The sequence below is a fragment of the Struthio camelus genome, chromosome 5 (assembly GCF_040807025.1).
Source record: "Struthio camelus isolate bStrCam1 chromosome 5, bStrCam1.hap1, whole genome shotgun sequence".
In the NCBI taxonomy this organism is placed as follows: Eukaryota; Metazoa; Chordata; class Aves; order Struthioniformes; family Struthionidae; genus Struthio; species Struthio camelus.
The window spans coordinates 46,378,178-46,393,825 of record NC_090946.1 but is presented as its reverse complement, the minus strand read 5'-3'; the positions used below and the strand labels follow the sequence as shown (position 1 = coordinate 46,393,825).

Sequence of the window (15,648 nt, the reverse complement as noted above, 5' to 3'; positions counted from 1 at the left end):
AACTGGCACAATGAAAACAGTCTTAGTGCAGATGTTTCCCATCTAAATGATGTTGCTCTTGTTTTTGAGGAGACATTTTCTGTGAAAACGTTTTCACCTTGGCACGTGTTCTTTGCATACATACTTCTATAAGTATTCACAGTTGAATTGGGCTCTTTACAGTCCTGCTTTCATGTTGGCTGGATCTTGTCATAGAGGTCATAATTTTCTGTTATCAGCTTGTTGTCAAACTTCTGTGACAGTCTGCTTTATGATCTCAATGCAAGATAAAGGTGGAAAGGAAGATTTGGGTTGTAGAGTACTTGTTTAAATGAAAAAATTAATTAGTCAAATATAATTAAAATAGGAGAATATTTGGCAATTGCATAGAGCATCTTGTGCAAAACTAAAAAAGAACTTTGCATTCACTAACTGTAAACTTTGCAGCTTCCTTCTACTAGAGCGCTGTGTACAGGCATGTTATGTCTTGCCTAAGTTTACCATTGACTCTAGCATCACTGGGAAGAGAACCTAAGTGTTCTAACTTCCAGTATTTTGGTTTGACTGCTGAAGTATGCTTTACCTTTGAAAAAAATTTCCAGTATTACTTAGTATCTACTTATCCTTCAGAGGTTTACTTTACTTTGTATTGTAAATCCTTGATGTCTTATTATTACCCTACATGCCTATTGCTTTTTCACTGTTTTGTCTTTTGTTTTCGATAGATTGATTGAGGTAGCAGGAAACAGATTCCCTGCTTATTTTGACTCAAATGAAAAGCTATTTTCCATGACCCGTAACATTTACCTGTATCGAGAGCTGACCTGTGGCAGTGTACTGAAAAGGTATTCTTATGGACCTCACAAAGAGACACCATTTTGATTGTATTTTCTATAACAGTATTTGTTTGATTCCAAAGCTTCATGAAGAGTAATTTCTTTGAGCCCTTTTCATGTTGATACCAAAACAGTCCTGACAAAGTAAAATTGGTACAAAAAGACCGACGTTGCTCTTTATTTGTAAAGTTTACGAAGTGATTTCTTATTTCATTGTGCGTGACCCATGCACTTGATATTTTATAATTTCTGATGGACATCTTCCATATGATCTGACCTGTGTAAGCCTTTAAGAGGAGTGTTCATCTGACAGGTGCTTGACTTGACCCATCTTGATTTCTGTAGTGAGACTATACTATAAGAGTTAAATTTGCCAAGAAATGGAAAGGAGTTACTCTTCCTCCAGAGCAGGAAGACTGAGACCCCTCCAGCAGTGGGGGGGGAGGATTATTTGCAGTCTTAAGTCTGAAGACTGCTGGCAGCATTGTATTGTTGTTTTATGTTAATTTGTGAATACACATTGACATGAGAGTAGATTAATTTGTAATTCAGCATCTTTGTGAGCATTCTACACTAGTGACAGGATACCTGTTTCTTTTTCTAGTGCAGTTTTATCAGAAAAGAATAGCTGTTAGCATATTATCAACAGATTAGGTTTAGCATATTCTATTTGAAAGTATATAGAAAGTTATTTGACTTTCTGCACATATAGATGACAAGGATTCTGATGTTGGCAAAGGGATGCTGCTACTGTGAGCAAAAAGGCACAGTTTCAGCGTCTGCTTAAGTTCTCTGCACTGTTCAGAGGTTGTACAGTATAGCATTGCTCAACTACATATTCTTCCAAATCCCTCTTTCAGAGGGGTCCTGCCCTAGTTTGTGGGTCCCTTTGCAACCTGAGATTCCTTTCCAGATCTCTCCAAAGCATTCAGATGATGTTGGAGTGGTGTGAAAGAGAAAGAAATTAGCTTAGCTTGTTAAAATATACCTTTTATTTAAACAATTTCAAGATTATAAAACACAATATGTGACTAACATTGTTACTTTTTTTATAGGATTAAGTCTTTGGAAGAAGAAATAATTTCAAAGAAAGTTAAGCTCATAATAATCGACTCTGTTGCTTCAGTTGTTAGAAAAGAGTTTGATACAAAACTCCAAGGCAACCTGACAGAGAGAAGTAACTTCTTGGCTAGAGGAGCATCACTGTTGAAGTATTTGGCAGAGGAGTTCTCAATACCAGTAAGTTCTCCCTCCTTTTTTAAATTTCTGACTTACGGTATCGAGCACTAAAGTCAGAGAAGAATGAAAATGTTAGGAAGATGAAAAACAGATGAAGCTCCTACCAGGGCTCTTCAAGCAGGTTGGAAAATATTCAGGGAATGGAGGAACTGACTGCTCTGTTTGGTCATTTTTATTATTTTTTTCTACTTAATATTTATTTTTGACTTCCAAGAAGGTTTTACAAGAATCTCTATACAGCTATTTTTCAGTGCTTTAATTATTTTTCTCTTAAGTCTCATATTTTGTGTTGCTGCAGTTTAATGTGGTTTGCCCTGATGGTTCTAATGCAATGCTTCAGTCCTTATCTTACTCTGCCTGGGTGAAGATCTCTTTCGGCCTCTCTCACTTCTGTTTAAGTCTGTAGACTCTTGAAAGGCCTTATGTTCTATAGGAATGTACATTAGTTAGCATACATTATCAGTCACAACATGACATGGAAAGGAAGCTCACCAAATCCTTGTTGGTGGATTTGCCCGTAAAATATGAAGGAAGAATCCACTGTGTCACAAACACCCTTAGTCCAGGGACTGAGTGAAAGTGATCAAAAGGTTATTACAAGATGTAAGTGCCATAAAGCAGACAGGGGGGAAAAATAGCTTCCTTCATGATGTGATACTCAAGGGATCAGATACAGAAGTCAAAAGATGTCATTGAAACTCAGGTGTTGAAAATATTTCCTAGTATAGGTAAGATGACTCATCACTGCGGTGTAAAAGAGAAACTGTGGCAAGAACTTGAGTTAAACTTGAGATCTCTTTCCTCTGTCTCTTCAGAGGTTGCAGTAACTGTCATGTCAGAGATGCAGAACTGACTTTGAGGAATGGATTTCCTTCTGCCATGTAATATTTTAGGACCTTTGGAGGAAAGTAAAACCTGCAAAATTGCCTTTAAGGTTCAGGTACAAAAGATAGTGTCCCAAATTAACGTACCTACTAGTATTTTTAGTGCTAAAAACAAGCCAGGAAAAAAACTGTTTGCAAGAAAGTAGGTACGATGATGGCACTTTCATATTTTGGGAAAATACGATGCTGCTCTTTGAAAACTTAGATAGCTTTTTATTGGAAGATATTATTTTTCTTTATTTTCGTCTCCTTTTTTTCCACTTCCCTCCCTCCTGCCCTGTGCCTTCATTAAAATGGTGAAGCTAAACTGGGCTGGAGCCTCTGACAGTCCAGACTGCTGCCCTGCTTACAGTCACAGAGACAGTGTTGATATTCACAAAGCTCTTAAAATTGAACAAAGGGAAGTAGCATAAGCTTACAATCCTAATTCATCTTTAAGAAGAGAGCAAAGCTAGAGCATTTAAAGGTTTCCATTACGTTAAAGCTAATATTTTTATTTTGAGGCATTCATGATACCTGATGAACTGTTTCTGTCCTCGTTTCTTATTATAAGCACTTAGATAAGGAGTTTTGGAATTTTGGCCAAGATTTTGTTTGTGGCTGCAGCTCTGTCTTTTTGGTCCAAGAAATACCATAACTTTTAAATAACATCTTTAAAAAGCTATGTAATTATTTGTAAATATACAGATTGAAAGCTTATATGTTTTAAAGCATCTATTAATTAGATTCTTTGTTAGTTTATTCAGTGGAAATCCAATTATATTTTCATTTGTCTCCATCTTTATTAATGCATACTGCTTGTGCATTGGTTTTTGAAGTATTTTAAATATTTTTTTAAATGTTATGTTATAAGATAAACTGTGGTAACTCCTGTTAGTGATGATTCTAAAAAGGCCTTGGTTAGAGACTTGTATACCTGCAAACACAGATAGATCCCCAGGCACAGATCCTGAGTTGTGTATATGTAACATGCGAAACTCCACAGCAGTGTTATGCATCTGCAAATGTTCCAACCAAACTGTTTGAACAGCCACTGAAGCTTTTCCTGAGTGGGATGTTAGGCAGCAATGTCTCTCCCCTTCTCTGCACACCACCTTGACCAAAAACTACTTTTCTGTCAGATTTGGTTGAATGTCAGTGAGTTCAAAAGTGATTGCTAGGAGCTGGGACAGACAACTGTTTGAATACAAATCAAAGAAAAAGCCCCTTATTTCTGACATTCAGTGAAGATGTAAGGCTATGTGAAAAGCTTACGTTATTTATCTGTTTCAGACCATGCTGTACTTGAGAGTATTTGGATCTGAATGTTCTCTGTTACAAGGTAGTGTTGATAGACTGCTTATACATCTTTAAGCAGCAATAATCAGTCCTGTATGTTTTCTGTCTAGTTTTCTGACATCCTTAGCATTCTTGAAAGGAGTAGAAAACAAAATACCTTTCGAATTTTTTCTTCTCCTTTTCCATATTAATAAGAAATTATTTTTGATTAGTAAGTAGTATTCAGTGAAAACAGAAAACTAGTTTACTCTTCACATTAGTTGGAAGAGAAGTAATGTCTCCATTTCTTTGGGAAACTACAACTGAATATAGAGTAAAACCAATATCACTAGTTCTTGAGACTTAACTGTTTAAACCTATAAAAATGAATACTTGTAGAATCGGATCTTCTAGTTACTAGCAGCCGATAATATACCTGAAACTAGTTAGACATCCCCATTGGAAAAGCACTTTAAAAGTGACAGTTGCAAAGCAAACTGCAGTGAGTCATTCTCTTAAGTGTTAAATTGATACTGAAGATAAAAACTTATTTTGTAAATCCCTAATGTTAATCAAATTACAGCACTGACTGTCCATTATACTATTTTCTGGGTTGTGTCCTTAGACCTGTGAAGAGAATCTTTGTTACTTACAGGCAAGCTGGCTGTCATTGCTACTGACAAATGTATAGTTGTAGGTTTTTTTTAAATTGCTTTTTTCCAGAGTATTAAATACCTTAGGAGGGGAGAGACTTTCTTCCTCGCATTTGTGATTTGTAGCACAAATGAAAGATAAACTTTGACTATTCTCTAATGTTTTTATTTGCTGTGCTATAAAAGTTAATGGTGGCCCAGAAGCCCATAACTTCCACAGGTAGGTTTTTTCCTTTGATCCCAAATGTGCCATTTAAAAACTAGAAATTCACTTTGCCTGTATTGATTTGCAGTTAAAGTCATCTAGTCAGAGTTCTTTTCATGCTCTCAGTTCTCACATTTCTCACCTCAGTGCTTCATGCTGAAGTACTCTGCCCTGTAAATCTTAAATCTAAATGCTGGTTTTCATTTTCTTGGAAAGCCAAGTATTTAGCTTGGTTCATGTTTGTTTTTAGGCTTTGTAAACTCTTCTTCTCAAAGTCAATTTACGTGCAAAAATTGGTTGACCTCTGCAGTGCCTCTTCTGCAGTTTTTGGTAAAGTATGTTTAATTGTATCATCTCAGCTTCCTGCAGTAATGTGTCTCAAAAGATTGAAGTGCTTCTGTTGGCAAAGAGAGCATATTCAAACTGGACTCTGCTAATCTGCTCTTTCTTTATAAGCAAATATTTCCATTTGGTCTCATCCTTGGTTCTGTTTTATTGTGTTTCCACATAGGGGGTTGTTTGTCGTCTCCTCTGCACCTTCATTTTCTCAATTCTGATACCTAAAAATATGAGATCTAAACAAATTTCAAAGTGGAAAATTTCTCAAGAAAAGCTTAAGTGCCATTTACCTTGGGCCTGTTAACAAATATGTAGAAAGTCTGGGAAAATTAGACAGCTAATTTATTACAGCTGATGATCACTGTGTTAATTTTCCAAAACAGTGGAGGAACATCAGACTTCCAGGTTCATGTGGCCATTTGTCCATACCTGGGTTGTCGTCAGCTGACATGCAAACTTTGTTTTTATTGAAATTGTCATTAGAATTATCTTTGCAAGTTGCTTAAAACCAGAGTAAGAAAACTTCTTTTTGCTTCCAAAACTTGGAGCACTGACTTCATTTTAAAGTTTTCTGAAATGGGAAGTGTCTTGTAGATTACATCATGTAGAAACATTTATGTGTTTAGTAAGGAGCTGACCTTATCAGGAGAAAACATTTTTCTGGAACTAAACTGTCAAAATTTGACTAGCCATATTTAAGCCGGATGAGGTTCAAACGGTTTCCGTTGATGAGAATTCAGTGGGAAGTATGGACCCTTTTCTGTTGAGCTGCTGATATTTATGGAAGGTGTCTTGTCACTGAAATTCCTAGCGTGTCTTGTGCTTATGCACATATGTGAATTTGAGTATCCTTCCCTAGCTGCTAGTAGAACCACCTTCTTATTTCTTCATAATCGTGCTGAATTTGCTGGTTGCTGCAATGGTAGTTACCAGCCATCTGATTGCTGCAAGAGGTTTACCTGATCATGTAATGCTTCTTTCAGTGGGGGGCTTCTTATGCCTTCTTATTTCTTTTTTTTAAATTTCCATATGAATAGCTTCTATGGCTTTTTTTAAATTTATTTTTTTAAGCCTGTATGTTTCTTAAGGATGCAGCATGAGAGTTAAAACAGCTTGTGGTTGTTTCCTTAGAAGAGCCCAAATAGTGCTTCTGAAACTGCAGAATTGTATTAAGATGATTCACCTGCTTCTTGGACTAAACTGACTGGAGTTGACCTCCTATGAACTCAGGAGAATGAAAAGGTACTAGTGCTTTGTACTAATCATATTTTGAAATTTATCTTTCAAAATTTAAATGATCGTAATATGGATTTTGCAGAATTTGCTGACTTCTGTTATTCTGTATGAACTAGAGACATTGATTAGTCCTAACTTTGTTTTGACCCATCAAAAACAGTGGTTCCTCCGCTCTCTAAGTCAGTAAAATTACTTCCAAAGTAATGTTCTTCTAGTAAAGAACAATTCCTGTTGTTCTCTTTAAGGCGTTTCACTCCTGTTGCTCCAGAATTCAACCTTATCCTTGCAGTATAAACTGGCATTGTTCTCATTAAATAGTGAACTGAGCAACATTAGAAAATTGTATTCATACTTGGGTATATTGGATACTTAGATGCATTGGTTTATTTTTTTATCATTGGTTTCAAGTATATTCTTTTTTGATGTAAAGAAGAATACCTCACCTTATTCAGTGTGCCTGATCAGTTTGAGTAACATAGTTTATGAAACTGGTAAATATTTTTATTAATAATCTTTTCTTCCATGTTATACTACTTAGCAGTATTTTTTTGTGTGTAACAAAGCCTATAGCTTTGTTCTTTTATCAGATATTCTAGTGTTATCCTTTGTTTTATTGCAAAAGCCTGCATTAAGAAAAAAGTCTCAGAATTTTACATGGACATGACCACTGCTGTTTGTAAAGTGCATTTTGTCATGAATTTTAATTTGCATTATTATTTAATTAGGAAAACAAAGCAATTGAAAGGAAATGATAGAGGTCTTACTTTTTTCCTAGCTAGGACTTCATAAAAATAAGTTTTTGTTGTTGGCAGATTATTTATTTTTTAAACCACCCTTCTCTTCCATGGTATTGAGCAAAAAAGTATTCGAGTAAAAGGGAATCAGTGTAACTGCTAAGTGTTGTTACAATGGCAAAATGAGATGATTTTGTCTCTTTTCGTGGCTGTTAAATTATTCTCAGAAGGCACAACTTTGTTTTAGTTGAAAATGACTATTCAAAATGTAATTATAACTGGCTTTGGTACTGCTGCCATCTGTGTACTACTTTTATGTGTGTCTGGAGGATATATGTTTCTACAGTTTATGGCCTGCCACAGTGTTCCTTTTGGACTATCTGTGCTCATAAAATGTTTAATATTGCTGAGAAAAAGGAATGAAAAATGCTAGAGCAGTGTTTCCTGTTTTCATGTGGTGATGAAGTATAGAAAAAGAGGTAGTTTAAAGTTATTTGATACTGGAATTTCATTTTCTTTTGCTTTTAAAGTATCCCCTCCATTGCTTTTTCCATTTTACTGTGCAAGTGACCTTGCCAAAAACTTTCATTCTGCCCAACTGCACGTATGAAATATCATGTAGAGGAAGGTGCCAGTAGTAAGGTATAGGAGAGGGAGTTGAGAGGACTGAGGTTTTATTCCCAGATTGGAATAAATCTTGGACAGTGCTTGCTAAATGAGGTCGGATTTTCCCTGATGTCTGTCTTAGTTTGAATTTGTGGAAGACTTAATCCAAAATAAAAGTAGCAGTTTCTTTTGTCTTTTAACCCTCATTTTTTGTTAGACTTTTGAGTTCCCTTCAGCTGGTTTACATCTTCTTGAAAGTGAGGTGCCCAAAACTGGACACAATGATTCAGATGAGCCTCTTCCAACACTTAAATATGGAGAAGGATTAGCTCTCATGCCTTGTGAGGCATCCTCTTGTTTGTTCATTATAATACACCGCTTGCTCTTTTAAACGGGCTGATGTTGTTTACTTGCCATTCATTAAAACTCTGTCAGTCTGAGTTGTTCCTTAGCTAGTTGCTTCTCTCATCTATGTTGTCTTTTCCTGACAGCTTTTCTGATTTGTCAAGATATTTTTGAATTCTAGTCTTATACTCTAGTGTACTTGCTGTCTCCTTCTTGCTATGCTATTTTTGCAAGGAAAATAATCATTTTCTCTATGCCAGCTTGTTTGTGTAACTATTGGATAGAACCAGACCTCAAGGAGACCCTTATTGCACATAATAGTGCAGACTTTAAAACACTAACTGCTGCGTATGATTTTCCAGTAAACTTTGCATCTACGTTGTGATAGTTTCATCTAAGCTGTATTTCTCTAGTTTTCAACTAAGGTAGTTATAAGCGATGGTGTATTACTGAAGTCAAAATATAGTCTGTGCTGTAGAAAACCACAAAAATTGTATTTAGAGGGCTTCTATGCCCTTTATTCAGACCTCAGGATTTGGCAAGATCTGCTATTTTGACTGTCTGAAAGATGGCCAGAACTTTTAAACCAGTAATCTTTTTGTGGCTGTACAGAGAAGTAGGTATGTTTTCCATTCTTTTTGCATATTTCCTGAGTCTGGTGCATCCTTTTAATTCTTTGGTTTTATTTAAACTGTAGGCTCTCAAAGAGCGTTTCTGTAATTTGTATAATGCATGAGAGGGATTTTAGTTTCTAGATGTGATAGCCATACAAGTAATAATTGACTAGATTAGAAGTCATTGGGGAAGTCTCATCTGTATGAGTTTAGTATAGATTAGTGTTTTGGTTTCCAGATTCTCCAGAGTTTGTTTACTTTAAGGTTAGTTAGCCCCAGGGCTTCTGGGAGTAAATAGAACCTGCTTTGCAGGTGTTGCTCTTAATTAATATTGTACCAGCCCACTGAGTTGTAAAGGGATGGGGATAAGAGAAGAGTCGCTGCTCCTGATGAAGCAGTGCATGTGAGTGTTAAAATTACAAATGTTTCCAGAGACCAAGAGTTAAATTTTCTTAACTTGGAGACTGGTAGTACAAGAGATGATTTTCTCCTTTCCCTTTTTTGAGTGTGCAATATTGCATTTGTTTGGAATTGGGTGCACTGCTGGGGGTGCTTTTCATAAAGCATGACCTAGAATTTTCCCAATATAGTCTGCTTGGTGCTATTAACTAGAGAAGCTCTCTTTTTCAGCATTAGCGAAATTTCCTCACCTTCCACACACTGAAGATTTGGATGGTAATAATGGACAACCAGACCAAACAATTGCAGCTAGATGATACAGTCCTGTGCTATCTTGAAGACAGAAACAATGAGGTTAACAGGACAGGCTTTTTCAGTCTGTGCTTTTTCTTCTGCTTTTGAGGGTTGTGTGCATCAGAAGAGCTATGACTCTTGTTCTGGTTTCTGTCCTCCGTCTTCTGATGGGTTTATGAATTGGAATCTGTGAGCAATAATTTAGTGACTCCTCAGTAATTTCTATTTTTCTGCAGGAAAACTTGATATTCTCAGTAGAGAATATGTATGTTTTGTGTAATTGCTTACTGTTAAAATGATGGTTTTCCTTCTTTAAATAGAAAAGTGGGGTGAATAAATCCACATACTCAGATAATTGCAACTTCAGTGAGCATTTTAATTTATTGGCAAAAGTTCAGTATAGTCAAACTGAGTGAGTCATTCCAATTGTACCTACCCCAACAAGAATCTGCATGGTTTTAGTAACCTTATCGAAACTGTCTTCTTGGCTTTCACTTAAATGCGTACCTGTATCTCACCTGAGAATATAGAACTTCTGTTGTAATATTTTAGGTAGACAAGAATAGATTTAGAAGTTTTTATTAGATCATATTGAGCAGTGATGTGTAATGTTTTAATTGGAATGGGAATAAATCAGATGAATGCAAATGGAATGAAATGCTGTTTTTTGTTGGTGAGACTACATCTGAATTTAAGAAAGACAGTATCTTAGAAACCTCATGTCTTCATGGAGAGGTTTTGGAAAAATATTCAAGAACTGTTGCCTCATGTCTTAGCAAAATTTCTCAGTTCTCCAGGAACAGTTGCTTTATTTATTTATTTTTGAGACTTCAAGTGATGCATCCTTTTGCTTTGTCGTGGCCCTTCCTTGCATTGTGATGGAAGCAGTCATGCGTGGACAGACCTGGGCAGTGAGTACAAAGTTTCTGGGAAGGCCTTAATACAAATCATGTGCACAAGACTAACACACAGTGTGTGACAGCACATGGGATACATCCTACCGGAAGCAGGCAGATGTTGCTGAAAAACAGTTTGTGAAGCCTGTTCCTGTTTGTCATGCTTTCAAGGAGCATGTTGGCAATAGAAAAGGGGGTTGTTATTGGCTAGAGGATACTGTTTTGTGGTTGGCAGCAATGCTTATTGGTGTGCCTCCCTTTTCAGTGAGTGTGAGGGGGCCACAGAAGAGAGCAGCTGGCAGCATGGTGAAGCTGCTGCCTGGAAAATCCACTGACCATTCTGAAGTTGCCCATAGTAAAGGAGGCCACCAGACACATGCTGCAGCAGAGTAAATTATCTGTGCGTATCACAAGTGACACATGGGTAATAGGTTAATCGCACCTCATTACAGAAAGCTGAGTTAGTCCAAAATCAAGAGGTGGTCAGCCAGTGTCAGAGGCCTGCAGTGACAAGAGAATGATACATGTTTTAGCTCTTCCTGTCTGCCTCCTAATTCATTACAAGATGCAGTTTGCAACTGATTGATAATTGCTGATGCGCAAGATCAAGGTTGTAATCCAGCTGAGAAGTAACTCAGGGAAGAAAAACATAGCAGGCACTGTGCGGCTGACCAGGCACTAGTGTTGGCGGAGTGGAGGAGCTGGCATGTGTGGTTTCTGGCAACAGCATGGTTTTGGGTATAAAATTGCACCTTCAGTGAAAAAGGTAGGTATGAGTCAAAATGCTAATCAGGATATTTTACTGAGAGCAGAAAAAGAAACAGTGTTAGGAGCTGGAGTACCTTTTAGAATTTTAACAGCCCCCTGAAGGTTTTATGTACCATTAGAGTGATGCTTCGTACTTTGATTAAAGGTGGTCAAATCCCAGGCTACGTGCTATTGTTGCATTGCTAAGGGCTTTTTTGTTCCCTTTGGTCAGTGTCCTGGTTTTAGTCTGCGTGTTCTGGTTTTAAAATGCGTCATAATATGCTGCATTTGGAGTTGAAGTATATCCGTGCATAATGGATAGTAGTTGAGGACAGAAACTATGCTGAATAGTAGTTTTTCAAACCATGGTATTTCTTCCTATGCTAAAATTCAGAATGAAATGTATAACCATCCATAAAATAGCTGGTGCAGTTCATAACATGCTTGCATTCCTTCATTATTAATAGTGTTATATCCATCTGTCAGCATGCTATGGCTAAGCCAAGTTTTTGCAGCTGCTGCTATACAAGTCTGTAGAATGTGGTTATCTTCAGCTCCTGTTTTTTGTCTGCTGGTAAGAGCAAATTTTACAGAGAACTTACTAAATTGTCCAAGACCGTAAGTTCAATTCTAGGTGATTATTCTATGATCTTGATGTAAGTTACTTGGCCTGTGGCATTTTCCTGTTTCTTTTGTTTGAACTGCATTGGTTGCAACAGTTGCCTTAAGTATTGGTGATTTGTTTAATTTTATTAGAAATTTTGCATGTAGTTGTGGTTTTATATTTTTGTAGTTCTATTTTTTTTAAGAACGTTTTGTGCAAATTATGTTTGCAGACTTGATAGGGCCCCTAAAGGGATCTGTTTTGAGAGGAGCGGGTCTGTGGATGATGCGTGCTTTTTGACTCCTTCTATTAAAATGCAAATGAAAATGGATTTTGTTTGCAGTGAAGATATCTCTATATAGAAAGTGACTGAAACTCCCAAACAACTTTGTGCGTGATGCCGAACAGTTACTGGAGAATAATAATTCAGATTATTGCCAAACTGGTATAGGTTCAGATCAGTTACTTGGAGACACAAAGTTTCTAGAAGTATTCACTAGTGCTCCAGTGCCATTGTGATTTTTGGGAGAGTTTTGCTTTATTTTTTTTTAATTCCAGTACTGTCAAATACCAAAAGCCACAGTTTATAACTCATGATTGATACCTGCTTTTTCTCCCAATTTTGACATCAGATAAAATCAGTTAATATCAACGTGAAACTTCTAAATGGTAAATGTCTGTGTATGCTCACAAGGTTCCATATCCTAGAATAACATTACTTGTGCTAATAGTATGTAATGACATCTTTGCCATCTTATAAAATGCAGAGCTAGGGAATAAATTGCATTTTGCATACTTGCCTGTCCCACCTTCATTCTGTCCCATCATTCGTCTCTGGCTGGACCACTAGCATTGCAGCCCCCTCATCACCCTAATGCAGTGGCTGCTGAGATGTATACCAAGGTATGCTGCCATTCATTTCCCAGGTGTACAGTTTGTCATTTTCATGCCTAAAGCCAACTGTTATCGGATGTTGTTACAGAGTGGTGGTAGACCAGTCTGTTACTGAACTTGCAGTTCAGTTGCCTTAAATAATATCTTGTTTGTTTTTCTAATGTTGGGGTGTTCCTCAGTGGAGTTAGCTTGAAAGAATATCCATCTTCTATTCAGTTTTTTCATATCCATTTTTACTTCACCTGCGCTTGTTATAAATTGCCATTAAACACTACTATTTTTAATATCGTTTGAGGCTGACTTTGCAGTTTTTTCTGAAGGAATAATTGACCAGTGATGATGATGATGAGTTTCTTCTCTCAAGGACAAACAATCTGTGCAGAAGCCTGTAATGTTTCTTTTTGGTCACTGAAATTGGGTCCTTGCATCTTCTGAAAGGCTTGATTGCTGTTTTTTCACAGTGCCTTCCAAATATCAGATGATGTTAGAGAGGGTAGACTTGTGAATGGCCAGAAAATGAGAGTTTTTATAGCAATACCATTTTACACATCTTGATTTGCGTTTACTGGAGTATAACGTCTGTAAATTTTACCAACTTGTTCAGAATGAACAATGCAGCCTGAATGGTAAGTGCTTCTTAAAAATGTGATGCTGGTGCTAGTACAGTTATATAGAATCTCGTAGAGTTTCATGAGAGCATGTAATGAGATCTGAAGCATGTGCCTGTCATACAAACACCCTTATTGATTCTGTTGAATGTAATTCTAATTCATATTTATGTAAGTTTGGGTTTTTGTAGCTGTAATGTTCCTCAGATATTGAGAATATTCAAAGAAATACTAGATAATTAAGATCAATCAGTTGTGTTACTCAACTCATGTGCGAAGGTTAGACAATTCTTGACTGTCTTTGCATAGCATGTTGTCGTCTTTGGTAATGGAATACCTAATTTTTTAAGATTGTTACTCAAGAAATCATACCAAAGCCTTAAGTGTTCTTAAGCAAAATATGATTCAGATCTGGTTTCAGTTCTTGTCTCTATCCCATTGCTAGTGCTTTGTTGCTTTTTTGGTTTATTAGTTTATCTGTATATGAAGAGAAAGCCTCAAGCAAAACAAACTTTGTGTTACTAGGGAAAGATGCCTGGTTAATGATGATGTGGTGTGAATGATGAAAATTGTCGTATAGGTTGTTCTTGAGCTCTAACAATGCACATCAGCTCATTTCTTGTCATGTGCTTCTGTCAGCAGCTGTAGATAGAGTTACAATGTTATGTTTTATCAGGGTCGGAGTTTTTCCACTAACCCCTGTGCTGATGGAATCCAGGACCTCAGAATATTTTAATTAGCAGAGTATTTAGTCAGCTTAAGGAATTCTGCTTCCTAGTTTAGAGTTGTTGTAGCTGTGATGAGCTAAGGATAGAGTGAAGGAGGACTGGTAGGGAGTGGTGGTAGTCTTTTATTACCTCAATTGATACAGTCAGGAAAAAGGAGAGCTTATCACTGGCAACTTGAAGAAGGGCTTGTGAAAGCCTGTGTCTCAGCTGGTCCAGTAAAAGATATAATTTCTGCTTGCAAACTTTGCCTCATCTAGTTTAAAGTCCGTGGAGTTATTGATGGTTACTATACAGAAACAGTTTCTCTAACAATTAGACCAGTCACTTACCTGCACATTTCTTTTATGTTTAAATGATAATTATGTAACATTGTAAGACACTGAATGCTTGTGGTCATTTGTATCCTTTTGCGCATGAGTCATACAGTAGCATGCATGGTACCAATGTGCTAATCATTTAGCATAAATCTAGTTTTCTTTGGGATCCTTTGTTTTAGAGGAGGTTCTTGCAAGTTCTAGCAGAAAAATAAAAACAGCAGAATTTTTTGTTAAATGGAAATATTTGTAAGGCATTCTGCAGAGCGGGCACCTAATAGTTTATCTTGATTGGTTCTAAAATGGAAACAGAAAGCTGATACTCCGCTCCCTTTCTGCACCAAACTTTAAAGCAGGAGGAAGTAGAAACTGGTACTGTTCAAACCTGTCTGATCTTTCGCGTAGTCTTCACCATGGTTGTAATATATCCTTGGTTTTTCATGTGTTGTATGAAGCAATTGAAATCTATCTTACTCTAAAGGTTTTCTTTTCCCTGTGCCTCAGTATGCCCCTCAGAGCAGTTTCAGAGAGATCTCCAAATTCTGAGTCCTGCTTTGGGTGTGGTTGTTATTTCTTCTTTCACTGGTTTCTTTCCTTCTCCTCTCTTCTAGAGAGGTGATAAGAATCCAGTTTAAAGATGTTCTGAATGCTAACATCTTATTATAGCAGTCACAGTATTAAATCTACTTCCAGTATTCAGGACAGAGTTGGTGTTGGAAATGGTGAAGAAAGTGACAGTATAAATTAAAGCTAAACCCCTTCATGTTAATTAATACTCTCCTTTCCCCCGCACCCCCCTTTTGTGTATTCTTTGTTTCATCTCTTGAAGGCCAAAGAGATATGTTATCTGTTTTCTTTACAACTGTTGTCTGAATATTCAATCAATTTACAATGCTTGTTAAGTCATTGCTGAATTTCTTAGGTTTTGTATGTCTTCTGAAGCAAGCACAAACATGTTATCTTGGCCAGCTGGCATGAAAATGTGGGTGGCTGACAAGTTCAGACTGGGCTCAACAGACTCAGACTTGCTAATGTTTTATATTTGTGATTGAAGGTGAGATTTTACTGGCAACCCTTTGACAGTGCTGTTTTATATATATAAATGTATATATTGCAACCTTTTTTGTTCTTGTACAAGCGTTTTTGCAACCATATAATGAATTAAAGTGGGGAACTGATCCAGCTAAAAAGTGATCTTTCAGTTGATTTTCTTGAATAATTTTTCCCCTGAATACAA

The 15,648-nt window shown here is 36.8% G+C and overlaps 1 protein-coding gene across 19 annotated transcripts in view; it reads left to right on the top strand.

Annotated features, from left to right (window-relative positions):
* The window catches only part of RAD51B (RAD51 paralog B), a 419,964-nt gene that overhangs the window by 17,273 nt on the left and 387,043 nt on the right, over positions 1–15,648 (top strand). For 18 of the 19 annotated variants that reach the window (XR_011141499.1, XR_011141501.1, XR_011141498.1 and 15 more), the window contains 2 exons: positions 705–824; positions 1,871–2,054. Coding sequence is in view for 15 of the 19 variants with exons in the window: in XM_068946195.1 (XP_068802296.1) it covers positions 705–824; positions 1,871–2,054 (304 nt within the window). In the remaining 4 variants the exon portion in view is untranslated. The remainder of the gene's footprint in view (positions 1–704; positions 825–1,870; positions 2,055–15,648) is intronic. The other variant, XM_068946204.1, reaches the window with a different exon arrangement.